The 20,344-nt window shown below is 40.6% G+C and overlaps 3 protein-coding genes across 3 annotated transcripts; all 3 read left to right on the top strand.

Moving 5' to 3' along the window:
- Nucleotides 1–97: 97 nt before the first annotated feature.
- On the top strand, nucleotides 98–2,908 carry nat14 (N-acetyltransferase 14 (GCN5-related, putative)). Its single transcript, XM_077575598.1, has 4 exons — nucleotides 98–289; nucleotides 604–734; nucleotides 825–1,130; nucleotides 1,364–2,908. The coding sequence occupies exons 2-4, from the start codon at nucleotides 654–656 to the stop codon at nucleotides 1,799–1,801; spliced, it is 825 nt and encodes a 274-aa protein (XP_077431724.1). The 5' UTR covers nucleotides 98–289; nucleotides 604–653; the 3' UTR covers nucleotides 1,802–2,908.
- Nucleotides 2,909–9,956: 7,048 nt separating this feature from the next.
- On the top strand, nucleotides 9,957–11,745 carry aicda (activation-induced cytidine deaminase). Its single transcript, XM_077575601.1, has 5 exons — nucleotides 9,957–9,976; nucleotides 10,660–10,825; nucleotides 11,008–11,290; nucleotides 11,377–11,492; nucleotides 11,559–11,745. Exons 1-5 carry the CDS (start codon nucleotides 9,957–9,959, stop codon nucleotides 11,604–11,606), a joined length of 633 nt encoding a protein of 210 aa, XP_077431727.1. The 3' UTR covers nucleotides 11,607–11,745.
- A 441-nt stretch (nucleotides 11,746–12,186) lies between these two features.
- necap1 (NECAP endocytosis associated 1) lies at nucleotides 12,187–18,097 on the top strand. The gene is made up of 7 exons (XM_077575599.1): nucleotides 12,187–12,384; nucleotides 13,592–13,692; nucleotides 14,224–14,328; nucleotides 14,411–14,492; nucleotides 14,590–14,698; nucleotides 15,462–15,609; nucleotides 17,004–18,097. Exons 1-7 carry the CDS (start codon nucleotides 12,284–12,286, stop codon nucleotides 17,108–17,110), a joined length of 753 nt encoding a protein of 250 aa, XP_077431725.1. The 5' UTR covers nucleotides 12,187–12,283; the 3' UTR covers nucleotides 17,111–18,097.
- The last annotated feature ends 2,247 nt before the right edge of the window (nucleotides 18,098–20,344 follow it).

Raw genomic sequence — 20,344 nt, 5'->3', positions numbered from 1 at the left:
CTTTTATTTTATTTTTTTAATAAACATTAAGTGTGTACTTTTCGTAGCGTTGGCCATTCACGTAAAATCCACGCAATGCGTAATGCACGTACGCAAACGACGTAAGCCTCCATGTTGTAAACGCTACAGCTAAATTAAGACGCAGAAGCTTGTATCCAGAATAGCAAATCTACGAATAGTCTACTGCGGTCATTCAAACAAACATCGCAACGCTTCACATACTTTCCACCATTAAATACATATTTTCTCCCTTTTTTTGCCAACGTATTTTGGGCCGTGCGCGAAGAAGGTAAGTTGGTTTGTCAGGGTTTCGTCTATATAGCAACCATAAAATCACGTCGACTGCAGACTTCGCCTTAAATGGTCAGTAACCACAGTGCAACCAAAAAGCACATCGTTTTGAAGGTAGATAATTCGTATTAATGAATGACGCATAATGAGTTCATACTGTATATGTAAAGCACGTTAATATCAATATGTAACAATGTAGACTTGTGAACGTCTAATGATTGTTGCAGTATTAGATGCTATCCACAGTGCGTTCTGCATTTTATACAGTGACATTTGTTGTGTGTCACCTTAACCTGAATACCTTTTTTGTAGGGTTAGTGGATGTCGTGTCCAAGTAACTGGAAGACAAAATCCAAGTAATCATGGTGAGGTTGGACCTGGATCAAGTAGTGCTGAGGAGGATGAGGGAAGATGACGTTGAGATGGTCAAAGCTCTCATTAAGGTTTGTGATGATAAATTAAGCCTCCCGATATTTATTGAAAGTGCATAAATTTCAGTGGAAAATGTTGATCTCATTGTGAATGTGTTGCAGGAGGGCTGCGAGGGCATGGAAAACCGCCTCATCCTGCACATCCTCACTCGTCCGCTCTGCCTTTTCATCCTGGCGGTCTTTTCGTCCACCCTGCGATGCCTCATTCACTCCTTCATCCTGGCCCTCGCCATTCCCGTCTTCCTGCTCATCATCTACCTCAAAATCACCATACCGCGCTCCACGGGGGTTCTGGGCTGCAGCCGCCCCTCCTGGGACTACGCGGGCAGCAGCTTCAGGGGGACGCATGATGAGATTCTACAGAATCCTTACTCTAGGATCGGTGGCAAGGAACCCATGACGAAGAAGGTTGGTTGAATTTGTAAACTCTGGACCAATTGTGAATTGTAAAATTGACTACAGTGAAGCCTCATGTTGCGTTTCATCATTTTGGAGACATTTTTAAGCTAGTGTTTTTTCTCGTTTATTTTAAATCCTCAAAGAGGTGAAACTGCGACATGGTAGTGCGGTTGATTCTAGAACATATCTCTCACCATTATCAGGGATTCACTGTAGTTGTTTTTGCACCCCACCTGATTTAGCCAAGACGCAGAATTGGAGCCAACGAAAAAGACAAGGAAGCGTCAACAGAGACAATCACGCCGGAGAGGGAGCAGGCCGCGGGGCTGGTGTGGGTGGCGGAGAGCCAGGGCGAAATCTTGGGCTGCCTCTTCCGAGAAAGCGAGAAGCGAGCCGGCGTCAGGAGGTTCTGCCGACTGGTGACGGGCAGCTGGTACCGCAGGGAGGGCCTGGCACGGCTCTTCCTCCACAGCCTGGAGCACAAGGAGAGAGAAACGGGCGCCTTCCGAGTATACGCGCACGTGCCGTACCCGTCCAAGGTGGGCGAGGTCTTCTTCAGGAAGCTGGGTTACCTGCAGCCTGGGGACGACGACGACGCGGATGAGGACGGACAGCGGGAGACTCCGGAGAGAGGCTTTCTGGGATATCCACTCACCAAGGTGTTTTACAAAGACTTGTGATGCGCAGAGCCTCCTTACATGAGTGACATGAAGGGACGCAAACTGGACGTTTTATCTTACAAAGCAGTGATGCCGCCGCTGCAACATGTAAGGATATTTAAGTCTGCTAAGCAGAGGTGGCAAATTTAGGTCCAGAAAGTAAAAACCCTGCCACAGTTTGGCTTTAGCCCCAGGTGCTAGCTAGCCGGCTCCCCAGGCGCTAGCTAGCCGGCTCCCCAGGCGCTAGCAAGCCGGCTCCCCAGGCGCTAGCTAGCCCGCTCCCCAGGCGCTAGCTAGTCGGCTCCCCAGGCGCTAGCAAGCCGGCTCCCCAGGCGCTAGCTAGCCGGCTCCCCAGGCGCTAGCTAGCCGGCTCCCCAGGCGCTAGCTAGCCGGCTCCCCAGGCGCTAGCTAGTCGGCTCCCCAGGCGCTAGCAAGCCGGCTCCCCAGGCGCTAGCTAGCCGGCTCCCCAGGCGCTAGCTAGCCGGCCCCCCTTGGAGCTAGCTAGCCGGCTCCCCAGGCGCTAGCTAGCCGGCTCCCCAGGCGCTAGCTAGCCGGCTCCCCCCAGGCGCTAGCTAGCCGGCTCCCCAGGCGCTAGCTATCCGGCTCCCCAGGTGCTAGCAAGCCGGCTCCCCAGGCGCTAGCTAGCCGGCTCCCCAGGTGCTAGCTAGCCAGCTCACGAGGGGCTAAAGCAAAACTGTGGCAGGGTTTTTTACTTTCTGGACTTGGATTTGCCATCTCTGCTGCTAAGTATTATTTACACACGTATTTATTACCTTCCCCAAGGATGTTATGCTCTGAATGGTTGCCTGTTGTCTATCTTCCTGTCTGTTTTTAATTTATTTTTAATTTTTTATTATTATGGGGTATCTATTGGCTATCGATATATCCATAAAACATCTAGAAACTGACCAAAACAAACAAACAGTTAATTTGACTGCATTTTTACATTTGAATTCATATGGACAAATCGGTTAGTTTTGTTAGCCGACAACAAATTATGATCATATGCATATAATATTTACAATTATGTAAAGTTTTTGTATTTAAAGTGACATCATTTAAATGTCCCATGACATGAGCCTACAACTTATAATGAACTGCTTAATTTATTAAAGTGTGTTTGCTAAATATGTGTCTGTGGTTCATTGTGCATTTCCGCACAGTAACATGAAACTGTATTGTAGATGTGAGGGAAAATGCACATTCACCGTATCTGAAGTATTTGTGGTTCATGTGAGTGTGCAGGATGGGTTTGCCTTCACGTGCAAGCGCTGCTTCTCTACCGCTTTTCACCTGCATAGTAACACATTTGAACTTCCTCTTTTTTTTTTTGTACTTTTACTTGAGTATGTTTTATATTTTTAAGGGATGGTGGTCAAAATTGAAAACGTAATGCGCTGGCCACAATAGCACAACCTGCACAATAATATGAAAATAAAACAGTTGTATAGAGAATTCTAGCTACAAATATAACACAGACATGATAGAAAAGAAAAGCATTCATTTATGTATTTTCCTATCGTGTTATATATATTCCCATGAAAAAATAACATCTAAGATATATACATAATAAGTAATTAAAAATCTCAATCTGTTTGGGGGGGCGGCCATTTTGCCACTTGCTTTTGAGTGTGACTGAAAATGACATCACAGTTGCTCGGGGCTCAGGTAACGATCAATCATGGCTCAGCTTGTGAATTTCACATGACCAAACTTACAAAACCGTTGAGCTGTGATTGAGCAACTCTGATGACGTTTTTAGTTGACAATAAGTGGCAAAATGGCCGCCCCCTGAGGCGGATAAAAAGAGGTGGATTTTGCTGCTTAACTCATTCACTTCCATAAATTCATAAAACAAAACAAAAAAGTTTATTAAAAATTAGGGGCAACAGGCGATAATGTTTTTAAATTGTAATTAATGGCATGACTTCACTAGTTAACTCACGATTAATCACAAATTTTATATCTGTTCTAAATGTACAATAAAAAAAATCTAGGTTTTCATACTCTTGTTAACAAAAATGGGGAAAAAATTAAACTAATAGAAATAGTTTAAATGAATTTTTGATGTTTGTAGCCGTCAATGGCTGCATCAAAGCCTTCTGTATGCCCTAGCATAAAAAATAAAAATAAAACGTAGAAATACGTCTTTGGGAACATTTCAAATAGAATGTGTTTTATAGGAGCAAATGATTTAATAAACAGTCATCAGGGGGGAAATGCTTTTGTAATAGACTTTAATGTAAAGTTAAAATGAATCCAATTAGTCAATTAACTCGTTTACTGCCATAAATTCATAAAAAAAAAAAAAAAAAGGGACTTCAGGCGATTAAAATTTTTAATTGTGATTAATTGCATGACTTCACTAGTCAACTCATAATTAATAACACATTTTATATCTGTTTTAAATGTACAATAAAAAAAATCTAGGTTTTCATACTCTTGTTAACAAAAGTGGGGGAAAAAATTAAACTAATAGAAATAGTTTAAATGAATTTTTGACGTTTGTAGCCGTCAATGGCAATCAAGGAATTAAAAAAAGAAAGAAAACATTATTAAAAATTTTTTTTAATCATAATGAATCGCATGACTTCACTAGTTAACTCACAATTAATCACACATTTTATATCTGTTCTAAATGTACAGTAAAAAAAAAAGTATTTTCATACACAACAATTTTAAACTAATAGAAATAGTTCAAATGAATTTTTGACGTCTATAGCCGTCAATGGCAGTGAATGAGTTAACTCTTTGACTGCCAGACGTTTTCAGAAAAGGGATGCCGTGGGTGCCAGCCGATTTTAAGCATTTTGACTGATCTTTCAAGGTCCATAGAAAATTATGTGTTTGGACTATGGAAACACACATACTGCCAAAACAAGATTGGACTCTCATCTTCCATCAGAAAAAAAAGAGTTTGTTTCTACCTTATTCCGTTTTTGAGTAATCAACAATAGAAAATGGTTAGTTTCACCTGTTTTGAAAAAAACGTCTTTTAACGTCTTTGGCACTCCTCCATAGGATTTTACGAAACGTTATTTAAGGTTTTTGGCAGTCAAAGAGTTAATTCATATTACACAATTTACAATAGTCATCAGTATTCAGCAATAGTATTTTTAGGTTGACTTCCCCTTTTAGAGCTTTGTGTCGCTTTCTTCACATGATGGGCACGGTTACAATCACAAAAATGACAAATGTGTTTCCTGCGTTCCTCTCAGTTTGTAAATTGCGGTTGTCGCCATGGTTACTTATTTTACAAACCAACCAATAAGAGTTGCTGACAATTTTAGCTGTGCCCTACAATTTTAGGAGTTCCCTCCCTGGCCCGTGCTGGGCTCCTAAATCAAGTGGTTCCCTGACAGATGGATAAACAAACCGACCAGCGTTGGACACCAGCGTCCACTGGCGCACGTTGCCAAAATACCGCACGACTAGACTAACCTCAGATGGTGTCAGTGAGCGTTGCATCAATCTGCCACAGCTTCCAGACCGCAGCGCAGACAGGATGTTTGTACGATGCTAATGTGAGGGGAGACGGGTTTACCGCTCATACAGTACATACTACTGACATGCTCTTGTACGCACAAATTATGTTTTTGTTTTTTTCCCGCTCGCAAGCGAAATGCTTTTACATACAACTACATTTGTGTGAAATACTTTAACGTACACGAGGACTTCTATAACTATGATCCTTTTTTTTTTTTTTTACAGGAGAGCTCAGTATTGTTCATTCGATTTGACATCATCATTGCTCTCCTTTTTTTCTTTTTTTTCTTTTTAAAAATCCAACAAATCAATTAAAAAAAATTTAATAAATGTTTTTTTTTTAAATACATATACATATATATATACATATACACACACACATATATATATATATATATATATATATATATATATATATATATATATATATATATATATATATACTTTTTTTTTGTATGTGGGTGAGTATGTGTATGTGCGTGTGTGTGTGTGTGTGTGTGTGTATTCATCAGTTCACCTAAAGCCCATTAAAAAAAAAATCCCATACTAATAATATAATATAATAATAAATTGCCAAATGCAGAAACATCAATGTAAGTTATCACGATGTAGTGGCTCTCGCTAACAGACAGAATTAAGTAACCGGAATTAGGTTAAAAAATTCTATATACGTAGACCATGTTTCTATAAATTTTGATATTTGGTTTTTATTTGAGGCAGATATTTTTTCCATTAAAATGTGATTTATGAGGAGGTTAGACCATCGGTCGATATTCGGAGTTTGTTTATTTTTCCAGTTAACAAGAATTGTTTTTGTAGCGATAGTAAGGGCTACAAGTGTAGATTGAAATTGTTTATGTGGTAAGTCAGTTGTTGTTAGGTCACCTAGCAAACACAAGTTTGGAGATAAAGGTATCCTAGTGTCCAAAATAGCGGAAAGTTTTTCTAAGACTTTAGTCCAGAAATACATAACCGGAGTACATAACCATAAAGCATGAACATAAGTGTCTGTAGTGTCTTGTAAGCATTGGAGACAAATGTCGGAGTCTGAGAGTCCCATTTTCTTCATCATATATTGAGTAATGTATGTTCTGTGAATAATTTTATATTGGATAAGTTGTAAATTTGTGTGTTTTGTCATTTTAAATGCGTTTTCACAAACTTGAATCCAAAAGTCAGGTTCCGGTGCTATATATAACTATGATCCTGTCACCTGATATGAACACACACGCACTAAAACACACACTCAGCAAACTCCATCATACAAGCGGCACTTGGAAGCGACCGGCCTTTAATTATCCTAGATGAAAAAGCTTCGACACCCAGTAACGCAGCACTGTTGTTAGTAAATGCTCGCTCAGACTTTTTTTCAGTGTGCCAAAGCTGTATTTTGTACTTTTTCGACCCCTCGTCGGATTCTTTTCTTCTTTCTGCGTGACTGCCAGAGAGCAGACACCTGTTAAGCGGGGCCTCCGTGCCCGCCCGATCTGGGGCTATTATTGTTGTCAGGAAACAGATGTGAGTTCACACACTGGAAAGAAAGTGTGTTTGTGACTGTGGTCATGTGAGTCTGCACGGTATGGCTGTGTGCGAGCGTGTGCGCCGGGCGGGCGTGGCCGTGCTCGGAAAGAGTGATTCTGCATTTCCTACGCGAGGGCTCTGGCCCTGGCGAGGGGTTAAATGCGCAGCAATGTCTGGCCGGAAGATTCTTCTGCATCCATCGACACATGAGAAGAGGTGGTAAAAGTACAGACATTGTGGTAAAAAAAAATATATATTTTTTTTTTTTTAAATTTATTTTTCAAAAAGTCTACACACCCCTGTTCAAATGCTAGATTTTTGTGGAAAATGAGACCAAGATAAATTATTTTGAAACTTTTCCCACCATTAATGTGATCTATAACTTGTAGAAGTAAAAATAAACAAGAGATAATGGGGTTGCAAAAGTGCGCACACCCTCTTAAGAACTGGCATGTTGAGAATTAGGCAATCTTAAAATCATGTTAAATGGGAGTCGGAACTCACTTGCTATGATTTAAAGTGTCTCTGATTAACCTGAAATAAAGATCAGAGGTTCCAGTAGGCTTTTCCTGACAGTGACCCATTTTGACACAGAATAAAATAAAAAATAAAAATAAGGTTCAGGGTTCTGATAAAATTAAGTTAAAAAAAAGGCCAGAAAAAAAGCCTTAGGACAGCTCAAATTTATGACTCCCATTAAACATAAGTTTGAATGTTATTAATGAATACCGAACAAAGCCACATCATAGTCATAGGAGGGTGTGCACACTTGTGCAATCACATTATTTCAGTTGTTTATTTTTTACTGCCCCTCACAAACTTTTTTTTTTCAGTTGAGTTGTACAGGCTTTTAGGTAACATTGGTGGACAAAGTTTTGAAAAGATTTATCCTGGTCTCATTTTTTTTTTTATTTTACAAAATCTTGCAGATGTTTTCTAATCACTGTACATGGTGCTTGTCCTGACAAGAAGAAAGAAAAAATATCACATTGAATGTTGCGTGTTGTTTCAGAGCTAGCTGGCTCCCACATTTTTAGCCTGTGATTGTAATCCATAATTCCAACAAGCCAATTATTACCAAGTGGGATTGAAAAAAAAAAAGGGGGGGGCAGATGCATGGAGAATCTAATTAAGTACAGTAACAAAGTATTTGTACTCCATTACTTGCGAACAATGCACGCACGATATGGTCCGGAAGTGCGTGACGAAATGACCTCGGTCAAGTGGGGTCAACATGGGAAGGGAAGTGGTTACATCCAGTTGAGTTTGGCATTTGATCAGCCATTTGGAAGATCAAAGTACACGACAGGTCAGAAATTGGGCTTAGTGCACTGTCTAGTAATGCAGTATGAAGTGAGAAGCCGCACACATGAATCAGACTAAAATTAGGCCGGCGCACAATAATAGGATCAATTAGATACATTTGTTCCAGATGATGCATGGCACGTCGTCTGTGTGAACGGCATGCCCATGCAGAGGGCTAACATCACACACAATTGAGCTCCGAAAAAACAACCACCCTGGGAAAGGGTGAATTCCCCCAACCGCAGAGTGCACGAGAGTGTGAAGGGAGCTCGAGTTAAAACAGACAGACAGAGCGGAGAGAAAAGACCGGCGCTGACTTAGAACACACCCTGATTTGGCGAGGAGCGACCGTGCCTCCGAGACTGCGGCCGGGACGTCCAGTCTCGCAGACGTGCCGGGCCAGAGTTGACAGTTTGGGAAAACCCAGATGGCAGGGCGAGGTAGTGCGTGCCAGTCCGCTGAGGTCTGGGCATGCTTATGGTTTCACCAAATTGTGGTGGCATGTGGGACTGGAGAAAAGTGTGTGGCACTGAAGGGATCCCACTTTGGTTCCAAATGAAAAGATCCACTAAATGAACAAAAGCATTGAGACGACACACCTCTTGTTCAATTTGGGGTTTGGCATGTTGGGTAATACTCTTTTTCTTGTTATACTTCGTAAAGGCATGTTCCGTTTTGCTGCCTGTGGATCTAACAGTCAGGTGTCCCACTTTACAAACTGCACTTGGTTTAGGTGAGATAATGGCGGCACGCGAGCTTGCCCAAAATTGGTGCTGTTTGTAAATCTAATGAACAGGAAGTAGCCTGGTACCTTTTCCCACTGGTTTAGACATACAAAGCCACCGCTCTGCAATGATATATATATATATATATATTTTTTTTTTACTGTTTCAGCAGGAAGTCCTAGTATTTTGCTCCTGCTAGCCCGCTACACTGCTCAGCATATAGCTAGCTAACAGTTGCGACATACGACGATGACGTTTCCTTTAAATTCAGGAATCACGGGGACAAACTGCAACAACATGGGAATATGTTAACTGCACATTCACATAAAAACACAAATTTAGCCTCTTCAAAATTAAATAAAAATCTCTTCTAGCTTAATGCTATATTGACTAGGAATGCTAATGCTAGCTTAGCAAATTCAATAGTTATTGTAATGTCTTTTTATGTAGGCCTTGTGTAACTAAACATTCTCGAACACACAGTATGACGCCTGGACATAAAATAATAGAGGGAAAGGCTATACAAATACATACATGTAATTATAGCTTACATGCTAACTGAAGCTAAATAGCGTTTAACAATACCAAGAACCGCGTACGGTCTTGTGACCTTTGCAAGTATAGTCTTCCTAAAAATGTACTTCCTAAGAACGCTAGTCTCTTTGTACATTTTCGAATATAAAATATGTGCCTCAGCTTCATTAAAGTTTCAACTTTTTCCTTCCATTACATCAAAAATAATTCTTTGCAAGTGTGTAAGTGCGCAATGGGCAAAACTTGAATGTACTGCTACAAATGATGACATAATCAAATATAAATAGAAAAAGACACTCATAGATACACACATGCAACTGATGATGGGTTGTGATATTTCTTTGAAACTTAAGTATGGACTAGACAATCTATCTTCATCTTCACGCCCCCAAAATTGAACTTTAAAAAATCTTTCTGTCCAATTAGAAGCTGCTTCTGCTGGATGCAGGATGTTTATGATGAGATGTAGGTTCTCAGTTCCCTCCCGCACAACACGCACACACAAACATACACAAACACAAAAACACACACACACACTTTCGCTCTTTCTCAGTCACCTTCATTTAATACCCACACCCGGTGATTGACAAAGCGCGTCTTTCGAAATGAGTACAAAACTAGACAGGTGAGCAAACAAATGTATTTATGTGTGTCACATGTTTCGATTCCATTATTGCATACACGATGCTTTTTAACGTTTCGATATGAACTGTTTATCCTATTAAATATTGCATTTTTTGTTTGTTAGGTAATCAACATGTTTGTTGTAATGAAGTCACAATCGAGTCTACTATATTGATCCCCAGAGGGTGAATCTGCATTTTCACACCGTTTAAAAACGACCGCTAACCAGTTGAGGTTTCAGTCTTATTGAGTAATGTAATGACAACCTGGTTTCAACAAAACGAGTGAAAGCGAGACCAGAAGAGGTGAAGCTGCCTTCTTACTGTCCATTACTTGCTTTTAACAAGTTTTACATGTTGCGCAATAATAATAATAACAATAACAATAATGTCTGACTAGTTTTAATAATGAACGTCCATTTCGTTTATGCATCCAGTTGTTTAGGATGTCGTGGAATAGAACTTTGTTGATCTATTACTTTGCGGTCTAGTTCAGAAAACAAATAATCTATAATAGTAGAAGTAATCCACTCACTGTATGATGCAGCATCACACAGCTGCAAACCATGACAATAAACAAAATGTCAAGTGAATACCTTCATATACCGCAAGCATCAATCAAAACCGAACTTTTTAAATTGTCCACTGAACGCTTATGCAAATGACTGATTTCACTTTGCGTCAGTGTGCTTTTACCCCAAAAAAAGTTCATCTACCACTACAAGAACGTGCGCTGGGCAAAAGGCCGCCATGAAACCTACCTGTGCTTTGTAGTGAAGAGGCGAGTGGGCCCGGACACTTTGACCTTTGACTTTGGACACCTCCGCAATCGAAATGGCTGCCATGTAGAGGTGAGTGTGGCCTGCCGCGAAAAATAAAAATAGCCTTAAATAACACACACTGGGTTTTAAATACAGAAACTGCCAAGTCACCTTATTCTAATTTCAGAATAAATATCTCTATAATGTCACAACACAATAAAAGTAAAAAAAATTATACACTGTCATATTCCCATTCTTCCATTTCCATGTAGTTGCTGTTTCTGCGCTACCTGGGAGCCTTGTGCCCTGGAGTCTGGGGTAGCGGTGAGGCAGGCCAGAGGAGGCTAAGCTACTCCATCACTTGGTTCTGCTCCTGGTCTCCCTGCGCAAAGTGTTCCATTGCTCTGTCCCAGTTCTTGAGCAGGATGCCCAACCTTCGTCTCAGGATCTTCGCGGCCCGCCTCTACTATTGTGATAAGGAGGACAGCCAAGAGCGAGAGGGCCTGCGATTGCTGCAGAAAATGGGAGTGCAAGTCACAGTCATGACTTACAAAGGTCCAATTCGTTCAACCAAAAAAAGATGTTTTTCTTTTAACCTGTGAGGCCAAAAGTACTGATGATTTTTGTTGTATTCTACTTAGACTACTACTACTGCTGGCACACCTTCGTGGATCGCAAGAAAAGCCAATTCAAGGTCTGGGATGGCCTTCATCAAAACTCTGTCAGACTGTCCAGGAAACTCAATCGTATCCTCCAGGTACAGCAATAAATTACCAATCTCGGTAACAAAAATTGATTCAATTCTAATAACATGTCTTTTCAGCCTTATGACATCGATTTAAGAGATGCCTTCAAGCTTCTTGGACTGTGAAACGTTGATCTACAGTGGCCCGTCACTACAATTGCTGAACTGAGACTGAGAAAAAAAACTGCTTAGGTTGTAGCAAGGCTTGAAAGAACATTGCTTGCTTGTCTATGCGGTATCGTCATACTAAATAAAAGTATCTATCATGTTACTTTTGGTTGTGATAGGAGTCAGTGAATGATGAGAGTCAAGTTTTCACGTTACTCTGCAAAAAGGTCATCACTAATCCTCCATCTTTAGCACAATAAGCCATTCTCAGATGCAGGAATAACAAAAGAATGAACTTTCGGTTTGATTTCAGCACTAATTTTGGAATTCTTGATATGCTTTATTCGCCTAAATTTGCCACCTCTGCAGAGCAGCGGTACCAAATCCCTGTGTATTGATAGAAACCGTAATGTGTGACTTACGTGACACATAAAATCGTCAGTTTAAAGCAGAGGACAAAAGTGTACACGGGAGTGTTAACAGTTAAAGACAGCCAAACAAACAATATCCACAACGTCCTATAATTGACATGTTATCACACATTATCGCCTTAGAAGAAAGCAAGCAAAGAAGCTGCGCTACTACTCGATATATTACGGCCACGCTTTGACCGCACGGACCACAACACCGCCACCAACACCACCACCACCAACACCGGCGACGGAAGGCGCACACCGACGGAATAACAAGGCAAGATGGCGACGGAGGGTCAGTTGGACTACGAGTCTGTCCTCTGCGTCAAACCAGAAGTCAACGTGTACCGAATCCCACCGCGAGCATCCAACCGGGCTATCAGGTGAGGCCTGACCGCGGGGGCACGGTGCCCGCGAGCTGTAAGTGGGCGAGACGTTACCTGCTAGCCGAACCGATATAGCTTCATGCTACTGGTTAGCATTCTGCTTGTTTATTTTTCACTATCTACCTTGTTAGAAATACAACATTAAAAGCATATTTGTACCTAAAGGTTACATGGACAACGTTGCTTTTGGCGCTACATCTGCGGCCGCCCGGTGACATGCCTGACGAAAAATAATGCTCGTCTTATTTGTTATTTTGGGAGCGCCTGATTAGACGTGATTTCTTCTACATTAGCCCCTGATCATTTTTGATTTACACACCCAAGATGGACAGCGTCCCACCTAGGACACTTGACGGGATTGATGTTCCAGTTGTATTGTACTACAGCACATCTGTGTCACCTATAGTAGTGATAATTTCTTAAAGTACAGACACAATCTTGTTTAATGAATAATTCTGAACATCCGGGCATTTCTGATATTTCCGCAATGCAACGCACCTTACACGGTGAAAACAAACGGCGTTTTGTTTTGCTTTTTCCTTGACTAGCATACAAACCAGGCAGATTGTTATAGTAAACTAAATTTCATCATATTTTGAAATCAAAATAATCCTCACACATCAAATTACTACGACCCAAAGTCCCATGCTTTTCAATAGGCGATTTTGACGTAAACTGACGTAAACTCAGAATTGTCCATACATTTTGACCTACTGCAGCTTCATCGTAGTGGACATAACACTCCTACAAGGCAGCGAAAATGTAATGACATGCACGCAATGCGTGCAATCTAGTGGTGAGTGACATTTACAACATAAATTCTAATATTTGGTCCATGAAATTGTATTTTTATTTATTTTATTCCCAATAGTCTGACTCTGCTCTCTTCATTTCATAGTGTTTCTCTTGGCTGATCTGCTTCTCGTAATGTGTGGATGATATTAGATTTTTTTTTTCTCCATTTAAATTTCAGCTTCAGTGTATTAAAATTTTAATCCAGCATTTGTCCTCACAAATTCAGCGAGCTGGCTCTAAATGACATTAGCATTTTCTGTCTTCTGATTGATTGGTCCAAGCAAGCCACATTCCAAGAACATACTTAGGTTAACAAATGTCTCTCAACTAAAGTCAGCTGGGAAAGGTCATCCATCCATTGCTGTCCTTACATTACCTGCAATCATTCTGTCTTGTGTGTCCATCCCAGGGCCGCTGATTGGAAGCTGGACACTCCCGACTGGTCGGGACGTATGCGAGTAGTGGCTCGGGGGAAGGTCGCCTATGTCAAACTGGAGGACAAAATGTCCGGTGAGAGAGAAGCAGCTATTCCTTGGCTATTGCCTGATGTCTTCCGTCAGCCAAACTTCTTTTGTTTGTCATACTCTGCCAAGGGGACCCACAGGCTATAGATTCGCAGAATTAGTGCAAATAGCAAACATGTGCAAAAAAGTGATGCCCCCCCCACCCAAAAAAAGAAGAAAAAATAAATAAAGTTTGGAATTTCACCTAATAATAAATCCAAAATATGATGCCAAACACTCTAATATAACGTCAAACTCATCTTGTTGATCCAAATTTATTAACTTATTTGGATTTACTGCTTCAAGTAACCTGTCAACAAATAGTTGTTGTCATGGCCACAAGGTGGCTTATGTTTATTGTAAGTGTGACAGCTGCTCTCATGCTAGTCAGAAATAAATAAACTAAACACAATATGCTCTTGGTATTTCATACACTATTATAGATAATATTGCCAACACGTATATGTCATGCTTTCAGATTGCAACCAGAACATTTACCGTAAAGGTAACGGATATTTCTTGTCGGTCCAATGTGCAGGGGAGCTGTTTGCCCAGGCACCAGTTGACGAGTACCCCGGCATCGCAGTGGAAACGGTGAGCGACTCCAGCCGGTACTTTGTGCTCCGTATCCAGGATGACAACGGTGCGTACGCTGCAGGAAATTCCTCTTTAAATCTTGCAGGAGAGCCACACTTCTGAAAAGTAATATGACATTTCCATTACAGGCCGCAGTGCCTTCATCGGTATCGGGTTTAGCGACCGAGGCGATGCCTTTGACTTTAATGTTGCACTGCAGGACCACTTCAAGTATGCAGCCTTTAACAACATCAATCATCAAATTTGATTTTAAAAAATCAATTACTTTCTATGAAACCAGCTCCAATCTCTGTTTTTGTTTCTGAAGGTGGGTAAAGCAAGAAAATGAGTTCAGAAAACAGGCACAGGCTCCAGACTCTACTCCGAAGCTTGACCTGGGCTTCAAAGAGGGACAAACCATCACGCTCAATATTGGGGTAACTGTACTTCCTGTTATTTCAGTTAAGTCGTTTGTGTTTATGGTCTAGATGTTAATGATGGCACGTTCCGACTTTTGTATGAATTTGTGAAAGGCCGCTGTGAACCAAATCCCACAGTTAGTTACGGTATTTCTTCATATACCGGGTAGGGGATTTATTTACTAAAATGTGGAGTGTTATATAATAATATCTACAATACGGCCTGGCTGATACAGTTTTTTTATTTTTTAGGCAGATGCCAATTCTGACGTTAAGCAGAAGAAAATTCCAATAACTGATTAATCGGCCGATTAATTTATAAAAAAGTTATTAAAATAACTTCTTATTTGGTCTGTTGATGCTTACAAAAATAAAGATATGAATTACAGGCAGAATGTTTGAGGCTTTTACAGTACTTTGTCATTTACTGTAGTATTTGCATAGCTTTACAACAGAGAAAAAAAAAACTAAAATCGGAGGGGTTTTTCCCCCCTGTTTTTTTTTGGGGGGGGGGTAAATGTCAGTAATTTATTTATTATATATATATTATATATTATTTTATATTTTTTTATATATTTACTTGTATGTATTATTTATATTGTAATGTGTTAATCTGTGAAAACACAACTAAAACTAAAACAAATAGATAGTAAATTGACAAGAATTGCTGTTTTTTTTTTTTTGCCAATTTCATAAAGAGCTAAGCTATTGGACAATTAAATCAGTTGGGTCCTCCTCATAAGTCAGGGTCACGCACTCATCTGAATGTTTTCCCCTACAGCAATCCAAAAAAAAGGATAGGACTCGTCCACAGAGTTCCGGTGGCCTAGGACTCCTTCCACCTCCCCCCGGAGGCAAGCTAGCCCCGCCCCCGTCCTCCCGATCTAATAATCATAACATGCAGCCATCTGTGGGAGGAAATGACACAGGTAGGTAATTGTAAGCCTCTGTGGAAACGCTGGTAGAGGTCATGCGGCCAATTTGCCCGTCTCTTTTATTTTTGTTTTCCTTTCATGTCAGAAGTATTTTGTGATCTCAGGATAAACAAGAGGGTACTGTTGAGGTCACCAAGTGTCTTGCTTTTAATGTTACACTTTTTTTTTTTTTACCTGCAACTTTAATAGACTTAATATAGCCACAAGCTCAAGTTGTTAGCGGGGAGCGTACAAGCCCAGCTCATTTCAATTTATTTTGAAATAAACATTTTAGTCCGACTGTCAGCCATCACTGCGTTCCTCTGTTGTACCTGACTCACATGTGAACTGTGCTCATGGAGAAGGTCAGAGGAAAGTGATTTATTTGTTGAAAGAAGTCTTGAAATGGCGCACGTTAACCTTGGCCTCGGCGGACTGGCGTCAAGCTGGTGCTAATGGAGCTTTACAACCACACTGTGGAGCTGTGTGCGCCCATAACTATGGCAAATACACCACAAGGTTTAACACACTGGAATTTGTGATGAATGGTATTGTTACCTGACATTGAAAAATAATTCCCCGGCCACCTGGTTTAAATTGTATTTTTAAAATGCCAAATCACAACTAAAGTGTGACCTAAAGGGCGTTTTCATATGGAGCCCGTTTACGTTCAAGAGACCTGACGTGACAGAACGGCCATTCTAAACAAACTACAGTCAAATTGAAATAACTTTATTGGTCATACTTGGGGGGGAAAACAAAAACCGTTAACAGGGGTTGAAGTATGTGTCACCAGAAACTGAATTTTAACCACTTTACTTGAGTAACCTGACCTGATGACTTATCCTACAAAGGTTTAAAAAAGGTGCTTAAAGGGTAAGAGCTGCTTAGGAGATTCAACTTTCCGGAGAACCCCCCTCACCCCCCTTCATCCTTGTGTCACATGCTCAAAAGCGAATGTGCTGATTGGTTGAGGAGAAGATCTGTGTAACTGCGATCGATCGCAGTGTTCTTTAGTGAGCAATGACGTCATCATGAGTTCCGACATATTTCTTAAATTTGGTTCATTTAAAATCTTGGTTAATTATTTAGTTAATATTAGTCAAACACATGTTTCAAAACAATATTTGATTCCGTGTCGTCAGTTAATTAAACGTAATGATAGATTATTATTCCATCCATTTTCCTAACCGCTTATCCTCATGAGGATCGTGGGCATTATTTATTATTATTATTAATATTATTATTATTATAGCATTTTAAATAATTGCAATTGCTATAGATTTTTAAAAGGAACTATTTGACATAGATTGTGTTTTTCATTCATCAATAATGACCTGGCCCAGCTGTTTCCTTTCAAAATCAAATGTTGCCAGTGGGACCGTTTGATTGTATCTCTTCTCCACCAGGTTGCTTGCTGGATCTGGACTCCAGCAACTCCAACCTGGCGGCTCCTTCCAGTCCTCCCGCGACGGCCGGCTCCGACCTGTGGGGAGACTTCGACTCCCCGAAGTGAGCAGACTCCCGCTCGGTTCTTCCTCCCTCTTCTTTCTCTCTTTCTCTCAGTAACATTATGCAGCACTTTTGGCGTCGTTGCTTTCCCCTTTGAGAAGGTCCCTACCGCTCCCTGCCGAGCAGGGTAAACCCTCACCGCGCTCCCCCTCCCACACCTCTTGTGTACGGTACTAATCAGTTTAAGTTCTAATGTTGTTACTCTCAAGCCTAACACTAATACAGAGAATATTTATTTTCAATGTGTACATCCCCAGTTGTCTGTTAGTCATCTGTGTTGTAGCTTCTTTTCTTTTCTCCCCTTTGCTGGGATGATTATGCACTTTTGTTAGTATGTCTTAATTCAACACTGGGATTGTCCTATTACTCTTAAACGTGAGGTTTACCACCATAGTCTTCTACTTGAAAGAAACTTTAACTTGAACGTGTTCCCCAAGCGGTGCTGCTCTATAGCCCCCCACAGTGGACACTTAGGGCACAACAGCAATACTTGCAGCGTAGACATGATAGAGCAGCTGCTTTTTGCAAACTAGCAGCCGTAGTAAATCAGTGCAGAGGGTGAAGGAGGCAGCCAAGTTGGATGTGCCCGCCCGGCCTACCTAAAAGGCTTGTGATTTAGTGGCTGTGGATGTCGGCTAAGCTCGGTCACGACCTCTGTCCTGCTTAGTGGCGTCATCGCCTGTCATTCTTGGAGGGGGGGGTCCGTCATCTGACAACCTGAAAGGTTGCGTGTGCTACCGACCTCATTTGAACTCCAGGGTTGTGATGTGAAGTGTTGCATTGTTGGGACCAAGCTTTTGTTTGTGAAATGCGTTTTTGGTTCTCGTGATATTGTTGTTGTACATGCAGATGGATTATGTTGATTTCGCAATGCCGATGGATGTTGACTGGCACTTGCAGATATTAACCCTGACAAAATGTTTTACCGTCTAATGTGATTTGTTGTGTATGGAAATGATTATGCAAAGATAAATATAAGACAGAAACAACACAGCTTTTTTTGGGGTATTTTATTTCTTCAACAAAGGAAATGTGGGAAGAACAAAATCAAGTGTTGGTATAATCTATGAGATACAACAGTGCGTGTGATACATCATGGATTATTAGTTAGCACATTGCGATGTCAAAGCGGGTCTTTGTGCGATGACTAGACTTTATATAAATTCCTGTGGAGAGCGGTTTACGGTAAGCATTTATTCCATACCATTGATATACAACTTAAGGTACAACATGTACTAATACAGTACTTTATGCTCTTTGTCCTCACAATTCAGCCCACTATTAGAATGAGGGATGTCAAACTAATTTTCACTTAGGTGTGTACTCACCTTTGTTGCCAGCTGTTTAGACATGAACATTTCCACCATTACACAAGCTGCACACTGGCTACTTAACGTTGTAGCAAAGTGTCATTACTCCAGTGTTGTGCCATGAAAATGACATAATGAAATATTTACATAGACACATTTGTGAGATATACTGTAGTTTTTTTTATAGGGGTGTCAAAATGAGTGCGTGAATTTTGAGTTAATGTAAACTTCCTTTAACACCACAAATTGTTTTTACGCGCGATTAATCACCGCCACTTACTTGGAAAGCCTGTACTGGGGGGGATTCTAGTCTCAACACAGCAGATACGTCCATATAAAAATTTAGCAGTAATAAATTCAATAATAATGCATATATTTGTGTAGACTGGGGTCAAGATGTATTTTACAATTTTAAAAATGTGCAGAATTTCACAAGTTACTTCATGTTAAAGATTAGATAGCTTTTAACTCTTTGACTGCCAGACGTTTTCAGAAAAGGGATGCCGTGGGTGCCAGCCGATTTAAGCATTTTTGACTGATCTTTCAAGGTCCACAGAAAATTATGTGTTTGGACTATGGAAACACACATACTACCAAATGAAAGATTTGACTCTCATCTTTCATCAGAAAAAAAAGTTTGTTTCTACCTTATTCCATTTTTTCAGTAATCAACAGTAGAAAAATAGTTTCACCTCTGTTTTTTAAAAAAAAACGTCTTTTAACGTCTTTGGCACTCCTCCATAGGGTTTTACTAAACGTTATTTAACGTTTTTGGCAGTGAATGAGTTAATAAGAAAAGAAAAATGCACCGATCTCTCACCAATGTCTTACAAATGCAATTATGCCATCTAGTGGCGGAAAATGACTTCAACACAAATCAATATCACACAAATCAATCTCACACTCTATGTATTTTTTTTACAGTTCAATATCCATCCATCCATCCATTTTCTTAACCGGTTAGTTCTCACAAGGGTCGTGGGGGGGTTGGGGGGGCTGGAGCCTATCCCAGCTGGCTTTGGGCAGTAGGCGGGGTACACCCTGAACTGGTTGCCAGCCAATCCAGGACAGTTCAATATATCTTTTTAAATTTAACTCAATTTTATTAATTGTGAAATTACTGTACCAATGACTAAAAGATGTAGCCATATGATGCGGCCATATTTGTATTGGTTTAACATTTTTTTTCCTACTTTTAGGTTGACAAAAGTATGAAAACTTTTATTAATCGTGAGTTAACTATTGCAGTCAAGCAATTAATTACGGGTTTTAACAAATTGAATTTTAAAACAGAAGTCATGAAAAACTGTGACAAATATACAGCTGTTGGCTGATTTATGTTTACAAAAATGCGTGCAATATCTGTAAAAAAGTGAAAAGAAGGTTCCATTTGGAGCATGAGCGTATCGATTGAACAGGAAACATGAAATAGATGCATTATATCTGCTTAAGTGGGCCACATAAAATGATTTTGGATGCTGGTTCTGGCCCCCGCCGGATCTTTGGGTTTGACAGATTACTCCTGAACCCGAGTCGTTCAATTAGTGTGTGAATCGTCTTGGTGAGGACAAAGCACGTGGACCTTGGGCTGTTCATGTGGACTAAATGCTCAGGTGTCTTTCTATATAGTAAGCCAGTGGCACTAGTGGGGGGGGGGGGGACTGCACTAAATCGTCTTACTAGTGCGAACAAAGCGCGTCCTAGTACATCGACCTTATGTTTGGTATCCAGGATATTGCACAAATGCTTTAACGGCTTTCCATAGCACATTTTAAAGGGCCATAAACCCTGCTAGACCTGATCCATGAAATGCACAGGCAATTAAAAGTTCGGACACATAAACATTGATATGACGCGTGAAAAACGGAGGAGACCCCCGCAGGTGTTGAGCGTGAGATTTATAGTGTTATGGGTTGTTTTTATGACAA

Source organism: Vanacampus margaritifer, chromosome 9 (genome assembly GCF_051991255.1).
Source record: "Vanacampus margaritifer isolate UIUO_Vmar chromosome 9, RoL_Vmar_1.0, whole genome shotgun sequence".
Lineage (NCBI taxonomy): Eukaryota > Metazoa > Chordata > Actinopteri > Syngnathiformes > Syngnathidae > Vanacampus > Vanacampus margaritifer.
This window is presented reverse-complemented; position numbering and strand designations above follow the sequence as displayed.

Coding starts and splice junctions, on each gene's coding strand:
- nat14 (XM_077575598.1), top strand. CDS start 654: ATGGTGAGGTTGGACCTGGATCAAGTAGTGCTGAGGAGGATGAGGGAA. Junction 735..824: donor TGGTCAAAGCTCTCATTAAG/GTTTGTGATGAT, acceptor AATGTGTTGCAG/GAGGGCTGCGAGGGCATGGA. Junction 1,131..1,363: donor AGGAACCCATGACGAAGAAG/GTTGGTTGAATT, acceptor CACCTGATTTAG/CCAAGACGCAGAATTGGAGC.
- aicda (XM_077575601.1), top strand. CDS start 9,957: ATGAGTACAAAACTAGACAG. Junction 9,977..10,659: donor ATGAGTACAAAACTAGACAG/GTGAGCAAACAA, acceptor ACTTTGCGTCAG/TGTGCTTTTACCCCAAAAAA. Junction 10,826..11,007: donor GAAATGGCTGCCATGTAGAG/GTGAGTGTGGCC, acceptor ATTTCCATGTAG/TTGCTGTTTCTGCGCTACCT.
- necap1 (XM_077575599.1), top strand. CDS start 12,284: ATGGCGACGGAGGGTCAGTTGGACTACGAGTCTGTCCTCTGCGTCAAA. Junction 12,385..13,591: donor GCATCCAACCGGGCTATCAG/GTGAGGCCTGAC, acceptor TGTCCATCCCAG/GGCCGCTGATTGGAAGCTGG. Junction 13,693..14,223: donor ACTGGAGGACAAAATGTCCG/GTGAGAGAGAAG, acceptor TCCAATGTGCAG/GGGAGCTGTTTGCCCAGGCA.